The sequence below is a fragment of the Rhyacophila brunnea genome, unplaced genomic scaffold, assembly GCF_057557595.1.
Source record: "Rhyacophila brunnea isolate RB1 unplaced genomic scaffold, BYU_Rbru_1.0 scaffold_10, whole genome shotgun sequence".
Classification (NCBI taxonomy): domain Eukaryota; kingdom Metazoa; phylum Arthropoda; class Insecta; order Trichoptera; family Rhyacophilidae; genus Rhyacophila; species Rhyacophila brunnea.
The window spans coordinates 2,611,942-2,629,468 of record NW_028232752.1 but is presented as its reverse complement, the minus strand read 5'-3'; the positions used below and the strand labels follow the sequence as shown (position 1 = coordinate 2,629,468).

At 35.1% G+C, this 17,527-nt stretch overlaps 1 protein-coding gene across 1 annotated transcript; it reads right to left on the bottom strand.

The window, feature by feature from the left end:
* Positions 1 to 2,517: 2,517 nt before the first annotated feature.
* LOC147078813 (gephyrin-like) lies at positions 2,518 to 13,738 on the bottom strand. The gene is made up of 4 exons (XM_085949718.1): positions 13,631 to 13,738; positions 9,200 to 10,114; positions 7,075 to 7,370; positions 2,518 to 3,428 (listed from the first exon to the last, which is right to left on the bottom strand). The coding sequence occupies exons 2-4, from the start codon at positions 10,109 to 10,111 to the stop codon at positions 2,867 to 2,869; spliced, it is 1,770 nt and encodes a 589-aa protein (XP_085805844.1). The 5' UTR covers positions 10,112 to 10,114; positions 13,631 to 13,738; the 3' UTR covers positions 2,518 to 2,866.
* Between the last annotated feature and the right edge of the window lie 3,789 nt (positions 13,739 to 17,527).

Genomic DNA, 17,527 nt, shown 5'->3' with positions numbered 1-17,527 from the left:
ATTGAGTCTTGAGTTAAAACTACAGTATAGAATTTCAGCAAAATGGACTAAAACATTTTTTTTGGGGTAAGTGTGTCATACTAATGTATGAACCGCTAGTGATATCCCGAAAGAAAAACGACGTATTATTTAATAATTAACGTAGGTAGTTGACGTAAATCCGATGACACTAACGAGTTTACTTTTGAAGGATCATGGGAAAAACTTGTTATGTCAAATTGACAGTCAACATTATATATCCATTGTGGACAATCCTTTAAATTCAGATTGATGATTGTACTGTTTAATAAGACAAGTTATAGTACCAACTGATTACAAAAGGATCGCAAACTTTTTTTCAAACATATTCTACGGCTTGCGGTTTTTAGCATGGAACATGCTTTTGTCTCGACCACCCGGCTGGATTCGTTACGAAAACATCGCACAGGCAGCGGTAACGAAAACAAAAAACAAAGTCAAGAAAGTAGCGCGGCGCGGGCTTCAGTCGGCCGCGAACGGCGCTTCAGGAATAACGTGACCCGCGCCCCGCAATTTATTTTATTTTCCTTCGAATTTGGACAACCAGCATTCAGAGAAGCTATGGGCGAAGCATGTTCCATGTTTAATAATTTTAGCCGTTAGGGTTTAAGTAACCATCCTCTTTAAATAATAACTTATTTCTTTCAATAAAACCTATAAACCAATTGTATCCGGGTACTTCGTTTTTAAACGGTGTGTTAATATTATTTTCTTTAATATACTGCCCAATTGATTCGAGGACTACTTTTTTTGTGAGACATGCTTTTCCAACGTATGCAAATTTTCTGCAAAAGATGTTTCAATCTCTTTGGGTAATATTGTACTTCTGCTAAAACTGTCTTCTCTTCTTTCGTAAACATGATTATACATATCCATATGACATTTCCTGTGTTTTTTACACATTCAACTGTTTTTTGTAATTTTCCTTGGTCGTAAGCTCCATTATCTGTCTTTCGTTTATATTTACATGTGGAAAAAATGCACATTAATTATTATCACATGTTAGATAAGCACTTATTTTAAAAATGTGTGTATTAAATTGAAACACATGCACTCTTCCGGTACCTACGTACTTAGCTAACATAAAAGTATAACAATAAAATTATAAACATGATATTTCAATTGCGAACATTGTTTCGATCAATATAAATAATGCGTCGTGTCCCATCAGTAGTTAAAATAATGACTATGCGAATTCATAGAAAATATATGGGGGAAGTGTGACACAAAACAAAGGCACACTTACCCCACGCGTTTACTTTAGTGTGGAAAGTGTGTCTACTCGATTAAAGCTTTAAAATGCTTATCAATAAGTAAAACGATAACAACACGTGAAGCAGGGTCTGAAAACCCATATACTCACCAAATTTTACAACCATAATGTGCAGATTTCCGTGTTTTAAATAATAGTTTAGTAACAACTAACATCTCACTCGTCGACTTCAAAATGTCATCTGGAGAATAATCCATATAGTCACCTCAGAAAACATGGTATCGACACCATTTCTGATTATTTTTATAAATTGGTGACTTTGCTATCACCTTTCCATAGATGGCATCATCCAATCTGTAGTAGATACTGAGAAATCTTAGTAGCTACACTTACTCCGATTCACCTTACATAAGCTCTATAAGACTTTTTGCTGATTTGTCACTTTAACGATTTGCAAGCTGTTACTGCCAATATAAATTTGGGGATTTTGGCCAAATGATATTTCGGCCTTCGGGATGTCGTCTGTCACCACCTCACGCTGCTAGACCTAGCAGAACAGCTGGCAATAGCTGATTGCTAACACTGATATTTTGATACAATTTGTGTGTAGGTATATAAATCTTTTGTTACATCCGGTTCATTCAAATATGTTCATATTAAGTTTATACACCTCAATCATTCGAATGCAAAGCAATAAATAATGTGATTATCAGAAATCGCGATCCAACATAATGTTAACATATCCAACACAACTGCTTACAACCATAAACTACTATTAAAAAATACGATCGAAACAAATGATGATAATGATGATGTAAATGGGTATATAAAATTACCAATTCTGATATGTATAGAAATCCATAGGGCACAGAGGAATGTAATCAGCATGGAGAGGCTTGCATCCAGCAGTGGATTGATCCAGTCTAATGATGATAACGATGAAATGAATATATTATAATAACATATAACAAATTTTGGTAAATGCAACAATGCATATAATGAAAAGAGGAATGGAATTTGGAATTGGAAGGAGAGACCTTCATTGAGCAATGGATTGAACACAGTTGATGATGATAATGGCAGTGGCGAAGGCTCCATAGTAGGCGATTATTTGAAGTCTACCTTCTAAGAAAAATAGATAGAAAGTATTTAAATTTAAAACAGGTTTGATAGACATCCCATTTTTCCAAATAAAAAACCAGGAATAGAAAATATTAAATCAATGTATCTATGTATGTATTACTTAACACATAACATGAATATGAATGACGAAATTGAACACAAAATTGGTAAAAATATTCAAATTTATTTATCAAAATGATATAAAAAGTAAAAAAATACAAAAAATATTGGTCATATTAAAATAAAATAATAGGCGTCTTGCCTACCTGGACGGCTAGCCGCAACCACAAACCGTGGAAAGTCACATGTTTGATATTCAATGAACGACTTTGACATGAGGAAATCAGGTTTTGTGTTGGGCGGGTATCACACGTTGACAATTCGGTGATTGAAGGATGCGCAGTATATGAGAAATGTAGCTGACCACACGTTGCGTACTTTGATGTCTCCAAGATTTGTGTCTGGCTGTCCAGCCAACAAATATTTATCTCTCAGTGAAATAAATCCTACCTTTTATTCTTTAACCTTTTCACTTTGTGCATTGTTTATTTCGATAGCGATCTGATTGCGTATGAAAGTGTGTAAACTATCACCAGAAGTGTATATTTTTTCAAACCAATCGAGGGATTCGATATCCTTGATCACCTTTTTTATTTGCTCAGATATAATAGTACTAAAAATATTCTTAGTGGAGACAAAATCCATGTGACATTTTTTGTATTGAAAGCCTGTGCCGATGAAGTGTTTTAATGATGGTAGAACAATCAAGTTGTATGCTATCAACGAGTCCAGAACACCACCGGGGAGGCCAAATATGAACTTGATTTTTTTTTCGAAAATACATGTTGCGAAGATTGTCACTGCGTCTGGATTCGTGGTTATATTACTAAAATGTATTGACGCATGGAAATCATCCTTCAAGACACATCTGAGAATGTTTCGTTCCGGTGTATATAATTTCTCTGTAGCGATAATAACTATATCGTCTGTTGTGAAAGCTCTCTCTAATGCCGCTTTGATGGGATTGGGATCCAGGTTTACAACGCCCAAATTGAAGAAATCAATAGACAGTTCACTGTGAAATAAAAGAAAAAGTATTGAAATATTAAAAATAGCATATTATTATATATTATGTATAGGCTAAGAATTCTTGAGTATTTAAATATTTTTTTGAGTAGCCCCACAATCAAATATCAAAAATATCTATCTGTTTCAGACAATTTTGAAACATTTAAGCCCTATTTGATAGCTAAATATTTTTGGATAATTACATATTTTTACATATTCTAGGTTTAAGCACATATTTTCTAACAAAATTTCAATGTTCCTGTATCAATAAAATAGTGTTTTAAATAAAAACACTGGACTTCAAACGCTGCAGATTGTTAAAGCTGTTTTGGAAAATCCATCAGATTCCTCAGACGTTTCAATTTTTTCTACTTCAGAAATAGTTTCATTTACATACGCAATAATAACATCTGTAAAAGTAGAAAGAATTTTTCCGTGTATAAAAATTTGCTAAGATCAAATCGTCAAAGATTCACTTTCGAAAATTTGAAGCATTATTTTATTATTTATTGAAATAAAGCGTTTTCTGTTTGTGAATAAATAACACCCACGATGGCCGCGTGGCTTATGGGCCGGTCTATAGTGTCGAGGGTCCCAGGTTCGAATCCTGGGTCTGGCAAGTACACAAATTGTTTTTCAATTTGTGTAGAGTCAGAGTATGGACCTAATAGGTTGAGCAAGTGGCTGACATCCATTTCTTGTAAAAATAAAATCTGTTAATACAAACCTCCACTCTGTGGAGGCCCATATGATCCTATTAGGATCGGACATGGTCAAAAGAAGAAAAAGAAAAGAATAAATAATAAATTAAACTGTTGAAATATATATGATTTATTGAATAGGTACATATTTCAATTTTTAGCACCTATTTTTGTTTTTCACCACATATTTATGAAATTTTAATGACATATTTTCCAATTATATCTACATATTTAAGGTACCTATTATTCATTTTTAGCACCTAAAAATCCTAATTATGGCGCATGTGAATACAAACACTACTGTCCAACAAGAAGATTTAGGCAATAGCCAGAAGTCGCTGTCGTCGACTAAATAGGAGGAACTTGTTAGTTCACAGTTTTAACACGTGGAAAGAGATTATCAATATAATTTTTTATTGTAAATATTTCACTATAATAATGTCGACATAAATTTTACTAATGGTTTTATAAATGCTTTTAAATTAATAAATATAAAAAATCTTAACACCACTTCACATGGACGTACTGAAATATGACTATATTCTAAAATATTAGAGCGAGAGGTTTAAAAGAATACTATTTTATGTAATAAAAATACTTTATGCAGTCATCAAATGTTTAAAATAAATATAAAGGATAATAAGGCTTCAAAATTATGTAAATACATTATCTTCAACGTTTAAGGAATGTCCAGGATCATGCTTTGAAAATAGAATAAAAGCTCCATTTGACGTACGCTGAGCATGTGGGCCGTTAAGCCCACCTCTATTTTATTTAAATTGCATTATCCAATATAAAAATATTTTTTTTAAATGTCACACGAAAGTAATACATTCAGTGGGTCTATTCTATACTTATCGAACACTAAATTGATAAATAGTATCAAACTTAGGGTAGGTTTGTATCAAAATATTAGCACTTATTGTAACAATTACACGAAGCCGGTTTTTATTGTTGCAATAAGTGCGATATTTTAACAGCAGCAAGATAGGTGCTGTTAAAATATAGCACTTATTGCAACAATAAAAACCGGCTTCGTGTAATTGTTACAATAAGTGCTAATATTTTGATACAAACCTACCCTAAGTTTGATAATATTTTTCACTTTATCACTTTAGCGGTCGATAAGCATAGAATAGACCCGCAGGTCTTTATTGTAGCCATCATGGGCACTAATTCCATCATTTTAGCTCATGTTACATTCTTTTCATTACAAGATACAATAAAACTACTTTTTTTGCAATTCAGTGGACATAACGTTTGATATCAGTCAACACGTATATAGAACCGCCAAACTTTCAGTTAACATCTGAGCACACCGAATGCACCATTGAGACTGGCAAATATAAAAACTATTTGACGAAATAGATAAAATAATAATCTACATATGAGGCGACTAGGGAATCCAATCCCGAGCCAAAATTCTGATCCCGAGATTTCGGTATTACAATTTGACAATCCCGGGATCCCGGGACTGGTCCCGGGATTGTCATTTTTTTCCATTGTTAATATAAAATTTTTATATTTACACATAAAATTGATAAATCGGTGAAAAATAAATCTAGTATAATTTATAATATTTAAGACATTTATTGTTAATATTGTATATCTACGTTCAATCTTGGAAATACATAAGTTTAATGGAGTAAATAATATTAAATATATATAGGTATATAAATAATAATGTGAATTAATACGAGATTGCTGTTTCTGATCGTAAAGACTTAATGAATGGATTAGCGAGATTTAAAATAGTAAAGCAAATAATCATGGCGTACTTATGGCCTTTCCGCTTCATAAATCTAATTAGTCAGCCAAATATGAAACTGCCGTAAAACGTATGAGATCATGATGGAATTACTTTGTTAAAAGTGCGAAGCATTGTTTTTTCCCATCTTTCTCATTTTTAATAATTTATGTGAAAAAATAAAATGAATCGGCAACTTACACATGGGTATAAATATAAATGAAACTTCATTCAAACTTAGTTTATTTCTAATGTAGTTATTTTTTATTAAAAGTATTTTTTCTGTTATATTTTCGCTTTTATTTTATGTTCCATAAAAATTGATAAAAAAAATCAATCCCGAAATCCCGGGATTATATTTATTAATCCCGGGATTCATAGGTATCGAAAATAGCTCGGGATCCCGGGATTGGAATCCCTAGAGGCGACTAATTCCAAAAAGCAATAAGTCCACATTTGGTCAAAATCGAGAAAAAAATACGCACGTATTCTTTGTATAATTTTACACAATATGTATTGATCTATAAATTCCAAAATGCGATATAACCCTACGAAAAAAAATATTTTAAGTCTCGATTTATTACAAAAAGCGCCAAGTCCGTGTTTCATATTATTTAAAGCTTGGTTGATTTCGCGCGTGTTTAAGTCAACCAATAAGGGAACGTTCAATATTGAAAAGGGCGTCTCCCATACTGTAGCATCTGGTAAACCATGACAGTGTCACGGAAATATGTGCCTTATGCGGAGTAAATTAAAAAGTGAGGTACAAATAGCGATACGTCCAATTTTATTTTGCCTATATTTATTACATTTAAGAGTTTATCGGCTGAAACAAATTGCCATTTGGCTCTAATTTCAACATAGAATACAACGGAAAAAATAATCTCACGTTAAAACAGATAATTGAAGCTTGAAACATAAAAACGTTGTTTCCCGAAAATATTGAATTGTGGACTTGTCGCTTTTTGTAATTAGACGCCTCATATTATAATAATAAAGTTTAATTTTAACGACTTAGAAATTTGATAAAATATTTTAATAAGCTGAATTAAAATGTCACCTAGTAAGTGTTAAGAAAAGAATAATTTTATAAAATTATCAACCTGATTCATTGACTTTTCAAACTAATTATTACAAATCTACTAATTCCAGAAAAGAGAGCATTGTAAACCATAGATATAAACATCTAGACATATCATAAATACCTTAGGAAGCTCTCCAGGACAACTCTATTGGTAACAGGATTCAATAAAGTATCAAATTGCTTGTCCAGACCACTTTCTATTGAAAAGAAAGATACTCTTGGCCTTGCGTACACGGCGAAATCTTTTATTCCCAGATTGCTGAGAAGGCCCTTTTCCAGTGGACCGATCATCGTGCCTTTAAAGACTATACTTTCACTTCTCTTGATGCCAAATCCATTAGGATGAATATTCGTCTTGTGGGAATCGAGAACAGTGAATCGTACCACGTCATTTTCTATCTTCATATCACTGGTTAGCTAAAAAGAATGAATATTTTGAGAATTACCTAGTCATTACCTATTATTACCAAATACAACCCTCTCCATAAAAAAATGTCTCGAATGCCGTATCAGGAATTTAACATCGATGTCAAACAGCCCTGAATAATGGTTCATCTCCCCTGATTTACAAAATAATATTATCGCGACGCATTTCGACAGCGGCAAACAGGGCCAAGTACCTGAGCCCAGCTTCTAGGAAATGGCAACTTGCCGGGAGACAAACAAAAATTTACTGTAATTTGTTTCATCCCTTACCCCGCGAGGGGAAAGGGTCCCTTGAAAAGATAGTTTTTGAAAGGACAGTCGGCCGAAAACGTTCCCTTTGCCCCTCCCCGCTGTCTCATCACCCATAGATTCGTTGTAGATAATTGCAGGACAGTGGAGATTGTCCGGCGAAAGCAGAAGGTACCGAGTGCCACGTGCTACGCGCTCGGCATGGCCGGGCGGTGCTTCTCAATGCAAAAATGCCGCGCTTTTCTCGATGTTATAAATCAGTGAATCCCTTTTCCCGTTATTGTGTTAATAATAATTCATATAACCACTCTTAAAACGAATCGCGTGTCCGATAAAGTGTTTCGGTGTTAATCCCGGCAATGTGCCTAAATATATTAATTCGCCCCAGTGTCGGCGTCGAATAAATTAAAAGTGCTACGACAATGGCCCGTAATAATAATGTCTATTCTCTGTTGTAACCTACAATGTAACCAATAATGTAATCGATGTCTGTCTAATTTAGTGAAATTAAATACCTCCGTACGGAGAATCTGTCAAATCAAAAGATTCTGTGTTATAATTTATTTACCCTGTCAGTAACGACGTCACACACACCCCCAATCGAAGTAATGCTCAAGAAGAATCCTGCCAGTCCACATGTGAGTCCTCATTCTTCTCGGTATTACTATCAAGTGAAATTATAGACGTGAATTGATATTGTAAATGGCCTCTGTAACAACCCTGATAACCTAACTACCAGGGAACCCTTAAAAGGCCGGAACCATTATCAGGCAGGCTCATAGAAATATGAGAAAAGGTGACTGTCCGACCATAAAAAGATCATATTATGGGCCTCCACAGTTTGGAGGTTTGTATCAACAGATTTTGATTTTACGAGAAATGGATGTTACCCACTTGCTCAACCTATTAGGTTCATATACCAAACACAAATCGAAAACAATATGTGTATTTGCCAGACCGCACATAAGCCGCTCGGTCGTCGTGGGCGTTTATTACTGTTGAAATACAAATCTGACAGTAAAATGATTTCCCGTGGCCACAAAGGCCATCTGACAAATTCACATATTTTACAAAGTGCATTTGAACCCAGAGAATGGACCTAATAGGTTGAACAAGTGGCTAACATTCATTTTAGGTAAAAACAAAGATCTGTTAATGTTAATGCTCCTTTTAGGATCAAATGTGGTGATTTAACGTAAAAAGAATTTCCCAGACATTGCAAAGTATTATATTTTTTAGAATATTAGATTAGAATTAAGATACTTAATTGCAAAAATAAGATAATGGTTATCAAGATGCTTAAAATGAAACCTGGATAGTACAAAACTTTCAACTTTTGGATTTTAAAAACAAATTACATTAATCAAATTAATAGCAACAATTTTGCGGTAAGTAATAATGATACTGTTAATATTTGACACAAAAAATAATTTTGGTATATATTTTTATTAACTAATTATTTTTATTATATATTATTATTAACATATTTTTTTTGTTCATTTTATGAAACTAGTTTAATAAATTAGATATTGCAAGAATATGTAAATCCAATATGAAAAAGAAATACATACCTCTATGACACTGTTTCCAATTTCGGGAATAGCATCACCAGCATTGATTTTCACACACTTACGGGCTTTTTCACTACAAATCAATTTGCATATTTCAAAGTTGCCGTCTGAGTTTTTGTAATAGTTGTTACTATTGTAAACAAATCCATTTACTCTGGAAATTGGAGTCGAGGCAAACTCTTGCGGGGCGATAACATCTTCTGCTAAAACTGATCCTAAAATTTTTTCAAAAGAACAATGCTCGATTGTACGGTTGAAGTCATTTAACGATCCAAATATGATTTGCAAAGCTTCGTCGTATTTGTATATATGACAGTCATCACTGACTGAATTTTCAATTCGAGCCGAATCAACTTTACTTTTAGAACGACTCTTAATATCCGAAAAAGTTTCCTGTAGGCATTCTTGCCTGCTTTGGAGCTGAGAAACTTTCGGTAATCCCAACTCTTCTAATAAACCAAGCAAATATGGAAATAATACAGACTTGCAAGCGTCATACATTTTATATACGTCTTCTAAAGTTTCGGGGAAATCAAGGATGAGGGTGTTGCGTTGGTTTCTCGAAATCATTCGGCACGGCAAGTCAAATGGCAGAGCCTCCAGGCACTCGATAAACAGAGCAGAGTGAACGAGTTCAGTGTCAGGGATAATGCTTCGCACGTTTATGACGGTGGGATCCTCAAAATGTACATCAGCACAGCCAAGTGTAATGATCAAATCGGTCATTAAAGTCTCTGAATTCAAAATAAAAAATTTCCGAATAGATTCTCCATCTTTGAAAGTGAATTGAGTGCTAACATCGTCTCCATTAAATGTCTCCTGCAGTGTATCCTTCACAAGAGAGCTTGTTTTCAAAACATTTTCATTTTCTTCAACATTATCATTGATTGCAATCAAAACCACACACTTCATTATCTGGAATGTAAAAAACAATCAATGAAATAATCATTTAAACAATAAAGGGAATAGCAGTTAGAGCCCTCATAAAAGTATCGATAATTTTTTCACAGTATCGAATCATTCGATACTTTTCCCCTAGTTGGAATATTTAAATGCTAATTGGTGATTACGATGTACCTATTATTAGATTACTTTTAATATTATCCAAAAACATTTAAAAGATATATCGCAATTTATCTTAAATTCCGTTTACACGGTTCACTTTTGAACACTAACATTAATACTCATGACCAGGAATCAGTACAAAGTGGCATGGATGATAACGAAGAACCACCGACATTAAATGAGGTAAAAGGTGCCATGTCAAGGTTAAAAACAAACAAATCGCCTGGAATAGATAACCTACAGAGTGAATTAATAAAATGTGGGGGAGAAAGCCTACTCAATCATTTACATAGCCTAATCCACCAAGTATGGACTTCAGAAAAGATGCCAGAGGAGTGGAAGGATGGGCTGATTTGTCCCCTGCACAAGAAAGGAGACCAACTAGAATGTAGTAACTACAGAGGGGTGACACTCCTTAACCCCGCATATAAACTGTTGTCGATTCTGATATTCCAGCGGCTGGAACCCATTGTAGAAGGAATACTCGGGCACTACCAAGGAGGCTTTCGACGAGGGAGATCATGTGTTACTCAAATATTCACTCTAAGGCAGATTCTAGAAAAGACCACTGAATTCAATATTAACACGTATCACCTGTTCATCGGTTTTAAGGCAGCTTATGATAGCATTAATCGATACCGGTTATATGAAGCAATGCGAGAATTTGAAATTCCGACGAAAATAATTAAACTTGTAGAGATGACAATGACACCAGTACAATGCCGGGTAAAGCTTCAAGCGGAAATATCCGAACCATTTGTATCACTGAATGGCCTAAGGCAAGGTGACGCTATGGCATGCCTTCTTTTCAATATTGCGCTAGAAAAGGCGATACGGGATGCAAAGAGTGATGCCCGTGGCAGCGGCACGATATTTACTAAGCCTGTGCAGCTGCTGGCGTATGCTGATGATATCGACATCATTGCCATATCAGAATTGGCGCTGAAAAAGGCATTCACAGCACTAGAAGCCTCTGCCAAAAGAATGGGTTTACAAATAAACGAGGCAAAAACTAAATACATGCCTGTCTATGTCACACCACGAGAAGTCGCACCAAAGTTAGATATTGGTGCATACAAGTTTGATACGGTCGACAGTTTCATATACCTTGGATCTCTTGTAACTCGACATAATGATATTACAGAAGAAATCAACACGAGAATCATGTCTGCGAATAAATGCTACTTTGGTCTGTTAAGACATTTTAAGTCCCGCTTACTATCTCATCGAACTAAAAGCACTCTTTACAAGACACTTGTAAAGCCAGTGCTTACCTACGCATCGAAAACCTGGACATTAACTCTGCAAAATGAACGAGCCCTGAACATCTTTGAAAGAAAAATTCTCCGCCGTATATATGGACCGATCAGGGATGGCACCAATTGGAGGAGAAGATATAATGCTGAGCTCTACGGGCTGTACGAAGATTGCAGTGCAGTTCAATCAACTAAGATTGGGAGACTGCGATGGCTAGGTCATGTGCACCGTATGAATGACAATGAACCGGCAAAGAGAGTGATGGCCAGCAATCCAATAGGACGTAGAAGAAGAGGGAGGCCAAAGATTCGCTGGTTAGATGGAGCTGCCAGTGACTGCCGTATTCTGGGGGTACCAAATTGGAAAGCGGCCACACTGGATAGGGACAGGTGGAGGGAGCTGTTGGAGGAGGCCAGGACCCACACCGGGTTGTCGCGCCCCTGATGATGATGATGATGATGACTTTTGACGACCATCGCGGAGGAATCATCCACAGTGACCCGTTGTCACCTCCAAAAGGAGGGGGGTGTAGGATGCGCTGGACCCCCCCGGGATGATGTAAGGTCACGGTGATCGTCTGCTGGCTTCTTTCAGGGACATGCTTATTGATTGACAATGCGGAATTACAGGCGAAAACAGGGCGTTTTATTGTTTGGATTACATTTACAGTAAAGTTACAGCGTAGAAAATATTTAACAAAAATATTTATAAAAATAAATAAATTTAAATTGGCAGAGACGTCATGCTCAAGAGTCCGAAACCCGAATGACAATTAGACATGCGTCGTTCTCGAACGTACGAATCTTTTTAAACTAATCTATAGCCAGCGAACAAATCGGTCCCGTGTCACCTGGCGCTTATGTCGTTCGAGGCGAACGAGATTCGCGAGAGTGCGCGCGCAGTATAGGAAGAAACGTGGGTGCGAAGGACACGCTGCCCGGTGAACTGAATATGTCGTTCGAGGCGAACGAGATACGGGAGAGTGCACGCGCAGTATAGGAAGAAACGTGGGTGCGAAGGATACGCTGCCCGGCGAACTGAATATGTCGTTCGAGGCGAACGAGATACGCAAGAGTGCGCGCGCAGTATAGGAAGAAACGTGGGTGGGAAGGACACGCTGCCAGGCTAGCAGGTCAACTCTAGGCAATAATAAAATAAAACCTACAAATTCTGTCACTGAAAAATGACAAACCACCCTCTGGCCAGTGACGTCCCTAGATAAAATGCCGCCCCTAGGCAGCGCCAAAATGTCGCCCCATTTTTTATAAAGTATTTTTATCATACTTTCATGAGTCCAATATCTAGGAAATGTATTGTATGGATACATTACTAACAAAATATCAGACTGTAATTACTCGCAAATCTGCACGTGTTGTTTTTGGTTACCAAGGACGTAGAAGGGCAACGGAAGTAAACTAGATGTTGCGAACCCGACAAAACCAGTGAACTGAATTTGTTAATGATATTTTCGTTATTATTAAGTTTAGATAGCTATTTATATCTATATATTCCAAATGATTCTCCTCGATTTGCCGCCCTTCGAGTAACTGCCGCCCCCAAGCGACGCTCAATCTGCCTACCCCCACGGGACGTCACTGCCTCTGGCATATGTACCTGGCTTGTAGGTAGGTACCTTGGGTCTCCTATTTCTGAGAATTTCGGCTTACCACAGAAATAGTCAACCAAACCTTTTCTAGGTACATGTTTTGAAAGGGGCTGTGGATTTCTTTACATAGAGCATACTACAAAGACATATTTTTACAAAATAATCTCAAATCAGTTTAGAGTTAAGACTAAAAATATAGGTACTAGGTATTCTAGGTATTAGGTACATTGTATGGCTGGGAACTTTGCTTCCAATATTTATAAAATATAGGTAAGTATACGAATTTTAATATTGGTCAAAATTGGATGAAGGCTAATGTAGGTAATAATATTAATAAATATTATTTTAGGCATCTAAAGTGTTGTGCTGATGATTGTTTTAAGTCATCTAGGTAACTACAATTCCACTCAAAAGGGCTAAGCAAGACTAATATTATACCACTTATCCGAAAAGTTAAATACGTTTCGTACAAGTTAATAGAAGGAAATAATTCATCTACTCACCGCTTATAATAATACGCGTCAAAAGGTTAGTTGCTTGTAGGTATACAAATGGTATACAATAATATTATGACGGATGACGGCCGACGGCGTCTGGTCTGACCATAGACTAAAATACTTCTAGAGCAGTGCTGCCAAGACAAAATTTAAAATTTCAGTAGATTTTGACAAAAAATTCAGTAGATTTCATAAAATATCAGTAGATTTTGGAAAATGTAGTATATTAGATATGATTTAAGACTAATAAGAATAAAAATAACTAATAATAATAATTTATTGTAATCAATGATGATATTAACTGGTAAAATGGCGTTCTTGGGTAGAGTTACAATACTTTCTTCGCAATATAGAAGTGTAACACATCAAAAAAGGTTGTGCATAAATCATTTCAAGTTTATTGTTAAAATAATCATCAGTAAACTTACAATTATGGAGAAACACAAATAACAGTAGATTTTTTGAATTTCGAAAAAAAATCAAAAATTCAGTATATTGTCAAAAAAATATCAGTAGATCTACTGAAATTTTAGTAGACATGGCAACACTGTTCTGGAGTCTGACATACAATGAAAATAAAATTCCATATAAATTATATTCCATAGACTAATATACTAATTTTATTATTCGTTCGTTGAAAAAAATCCCCATATCCCTATTATTCGTTTATTTATAGTAACGGTAACACCACCAAATAATAGTTGGTTCGTAGTAATTTGAAAGGGAGTAATTCCGTTTGCCATAAGATAAATTTAGGCGTAAACTGCGGAAGTTTGTTTTGTTTCATTTCACAAGAATAAAAGTCGTAATAAAAATACTTCGATAAAAACAATAAACTACTTTGTGATTTACATGCAATAAGGGCATAATATTAAATAAAAATTAAATATAATATCGGTAACATGGCATAAATAAATTGATTTTATTATTACTATTTGATTATTTGCGTACGTGTGGAGTGGAGGTGAGTTGGAAATACTGTCACCAGTTTGTGTACTCAAGTTTCGGATGAAACTACCCATACTCAGTATGTGTGGCCCAATAAACTTATTCCAAAAAACTTCTGATGATATCATCGCGAGTCGCTGTTCTGTGCACTCGCCAGTTGGTAGACTTTCAACACTATTGACATTAAATGCGCGCGAACAAGATAGCACTTAAATATAGGTATATTTTAATTTATTTGTTTATTGCGTTCGAATGTATGAATAATAGGTCATAAATTTTGTGTCGCAGTACAGTGGTGAGATGACGCACAGGCTTATTATATGACCGCTCAAAACATGTTTAAAATTAAAAAAATATATATTAATAGTTATTTTTGTTAACAAGAATATTGTAACCTAATAGAAAAACAACTCATAAATTTTAAATGTGTTTAAAATTTTATAATAATTGGGAATTTTTGACAAGCGGAGCTCAGCGTATTTTTAGCGATTCTATTGAAGCCGATACACAGTCTTAGTTCCCTGAGCCGATACGTATTTCAAATACTAATATGGAGTTGGTTTTAGTTTCAGTTGGGTATGAAACTTTTGTCGCATACGCACGCCAAATGCTCTATATAATATTCCAAATACTATTAAGTATTTTGGAACAAGTTTCTATACTAAGTATTTTTTATACTGGTAGTAAGTATACTTAGTCTTCGAATTCGACCAGTTTTCCCATCTCTAGACTGTGGAGTGTAAATTGCAATAATTTACCTTTTATCGATTCGAATAAAATAAGTACTACACAAGTACTAAATCTATACACTCTATAATATGGTAAAAATCACCATAACGTAATTTATGTATTAAAACTATGAATTCATTCAACGGACATTTATTTTACTCTAAGTATATTTTCTAATTTAAAAATAAAGAAAACTTAATACGTTCTTATATCCTAAAGGAAAATTATCAGTACAATGTAAAATGTTACACAAATCACAGTTTTAGCTAAACGTTTGTGGGATGGAATCAAACATTTTCTATAATCGAAAGTCTAAACTAAACGAACAAAAATTAATGTGATCTGGTTGGGGAATTGGCATCACAAGAATTCAACCAAATGCTGACATGCTAACCTGAAATTTTGAAAGAATGATGTCAATACACATATATAATATTATATTAATAAAATGATAAACATTGAAGGCTTACGAAAAGTTGTAATCCTTCATTCCTTCGACGAAATGTTGTCCTCAAATTTTCTGTCATTAAAAATATGATTTGAATATGGCCACATAGGTAATAGGTATTGACAAAATAAAGAATGAAGAGCAAAACCGCATTGAATTTTATTGTTCACAATAATTATTGGGATTAATTTTACTGTTTACCTTTCTTCCTATCCGCTTAATTTTTATGTAGTTACAGTAAAAACGAAACAATGATGCGGTTCGTCGATTGTATATCTACGTACAGTGGCGCACCCAGGGGGGGGGGCAAGGGGCCCTGGCACCCCCCAAACATGAAAATTATCAGAATGATTTTAAACAAATTGAAATTGAAAGCCAATAAACTATACCTTTGGGTTTAGACAAATAAAAACACGGCAAAAAAATGATTTGTAATTCTCCAGCACCCTTTTTAGAAAATTTTCTTAGATTTTAATTTCTAAAACAAAAATTTCGAAACACTAATGTCAGGTTTTTTTAGAAACCCAATCCCTAATGAAACTGTCAAAAAATTCTCGGTGTCCACCCGAATTCTGTAGTGGTGTAGGTCATGGCTGGGGAGAGCTGACAGGGCTCTAGCCGGGGGCCTGGCGTGTCGGGTTGACCAGATAAGTGAATTAAACACACATCATAAATTAGCTTTAATAGTAAAAAAAGTCGCCTGCGGCGCTATTATCCTTCAACGCCATGAACATTTTTAATTATATAATTCTGCAATAAATTTTTTGAGGTAGATGTATTAAAAATCGCCAATAATTCACTGTATAAGTACCCTTAATTTGTTCTAAAACACAATGTTAAAAACGTTAATGTAGTGTTTCACACTGCCTTTAATCTTAGCGGTAGGTAGGGGGCCCGCCAAATATCCTAGCCTGAGGGCCCGTTTCAGGATGTGGGGACCATGGTGTAGGTACACCGAGTGCAATAGACAAAAGGTCGATAAACGAGAAATTAGGCTGTGAAGAAGAAAAACAGCCTATGGGACTAATTTACATTTTCCTCCTTGGGCCCCGCCCAATATTAAATCCTGGGTGCGCCACTGTCTACGTATGCGTACGAATACGCGGTCATAGGCTGCCAGGCATTTATCACGGCACCCCATACGCACGCACACCATCGACCGACCGCATTATTGTTTCGTTTTTACTGTAAGTATTTATTTACATTTAATGCGATGAGTCTTAATTCAATTTAATCACATGAGGATTGAGTTCAATTTGTGGTTCAACAAATATAAAAAATGACAGGCTTATTCCGAAATGTGATTTACTTTTGAACAGGACGTTCCTAGACAAAATGCCGCCACATTTTTTTTATACAGTAATTTTTATCATCCTTTCGTGACTCCAATATCTAAGAAATGTGTATGGATACATTACTAACAAGATGTATACCACTAAATCTAATTTAAATGCCATCTCTGCTTCAATAGACAATATTGCGAGTCTACGGTTTCAGATAGGTATATTTAAAAATATACTTGACAACTTCCAAAACTCGAGAGAGTGACTGGCAAATATATTTGGGTAAATTTTAAATTAGGTATGCACGTGTCATTGCTGTTCACCAAGAACATGATGTCCAAGGACAACGGAAGTAAACTAGACATCGCGAACCCGACAAAAAAAGTCCTGTTAAAACTTTATAGTACCTACCTGATAAATACATTTTGTTTCCAACCAGTGAGCTAAATTTTTTAATGGAAAGATATTTCCGTTATTACTAAGATTAGGTAGGTA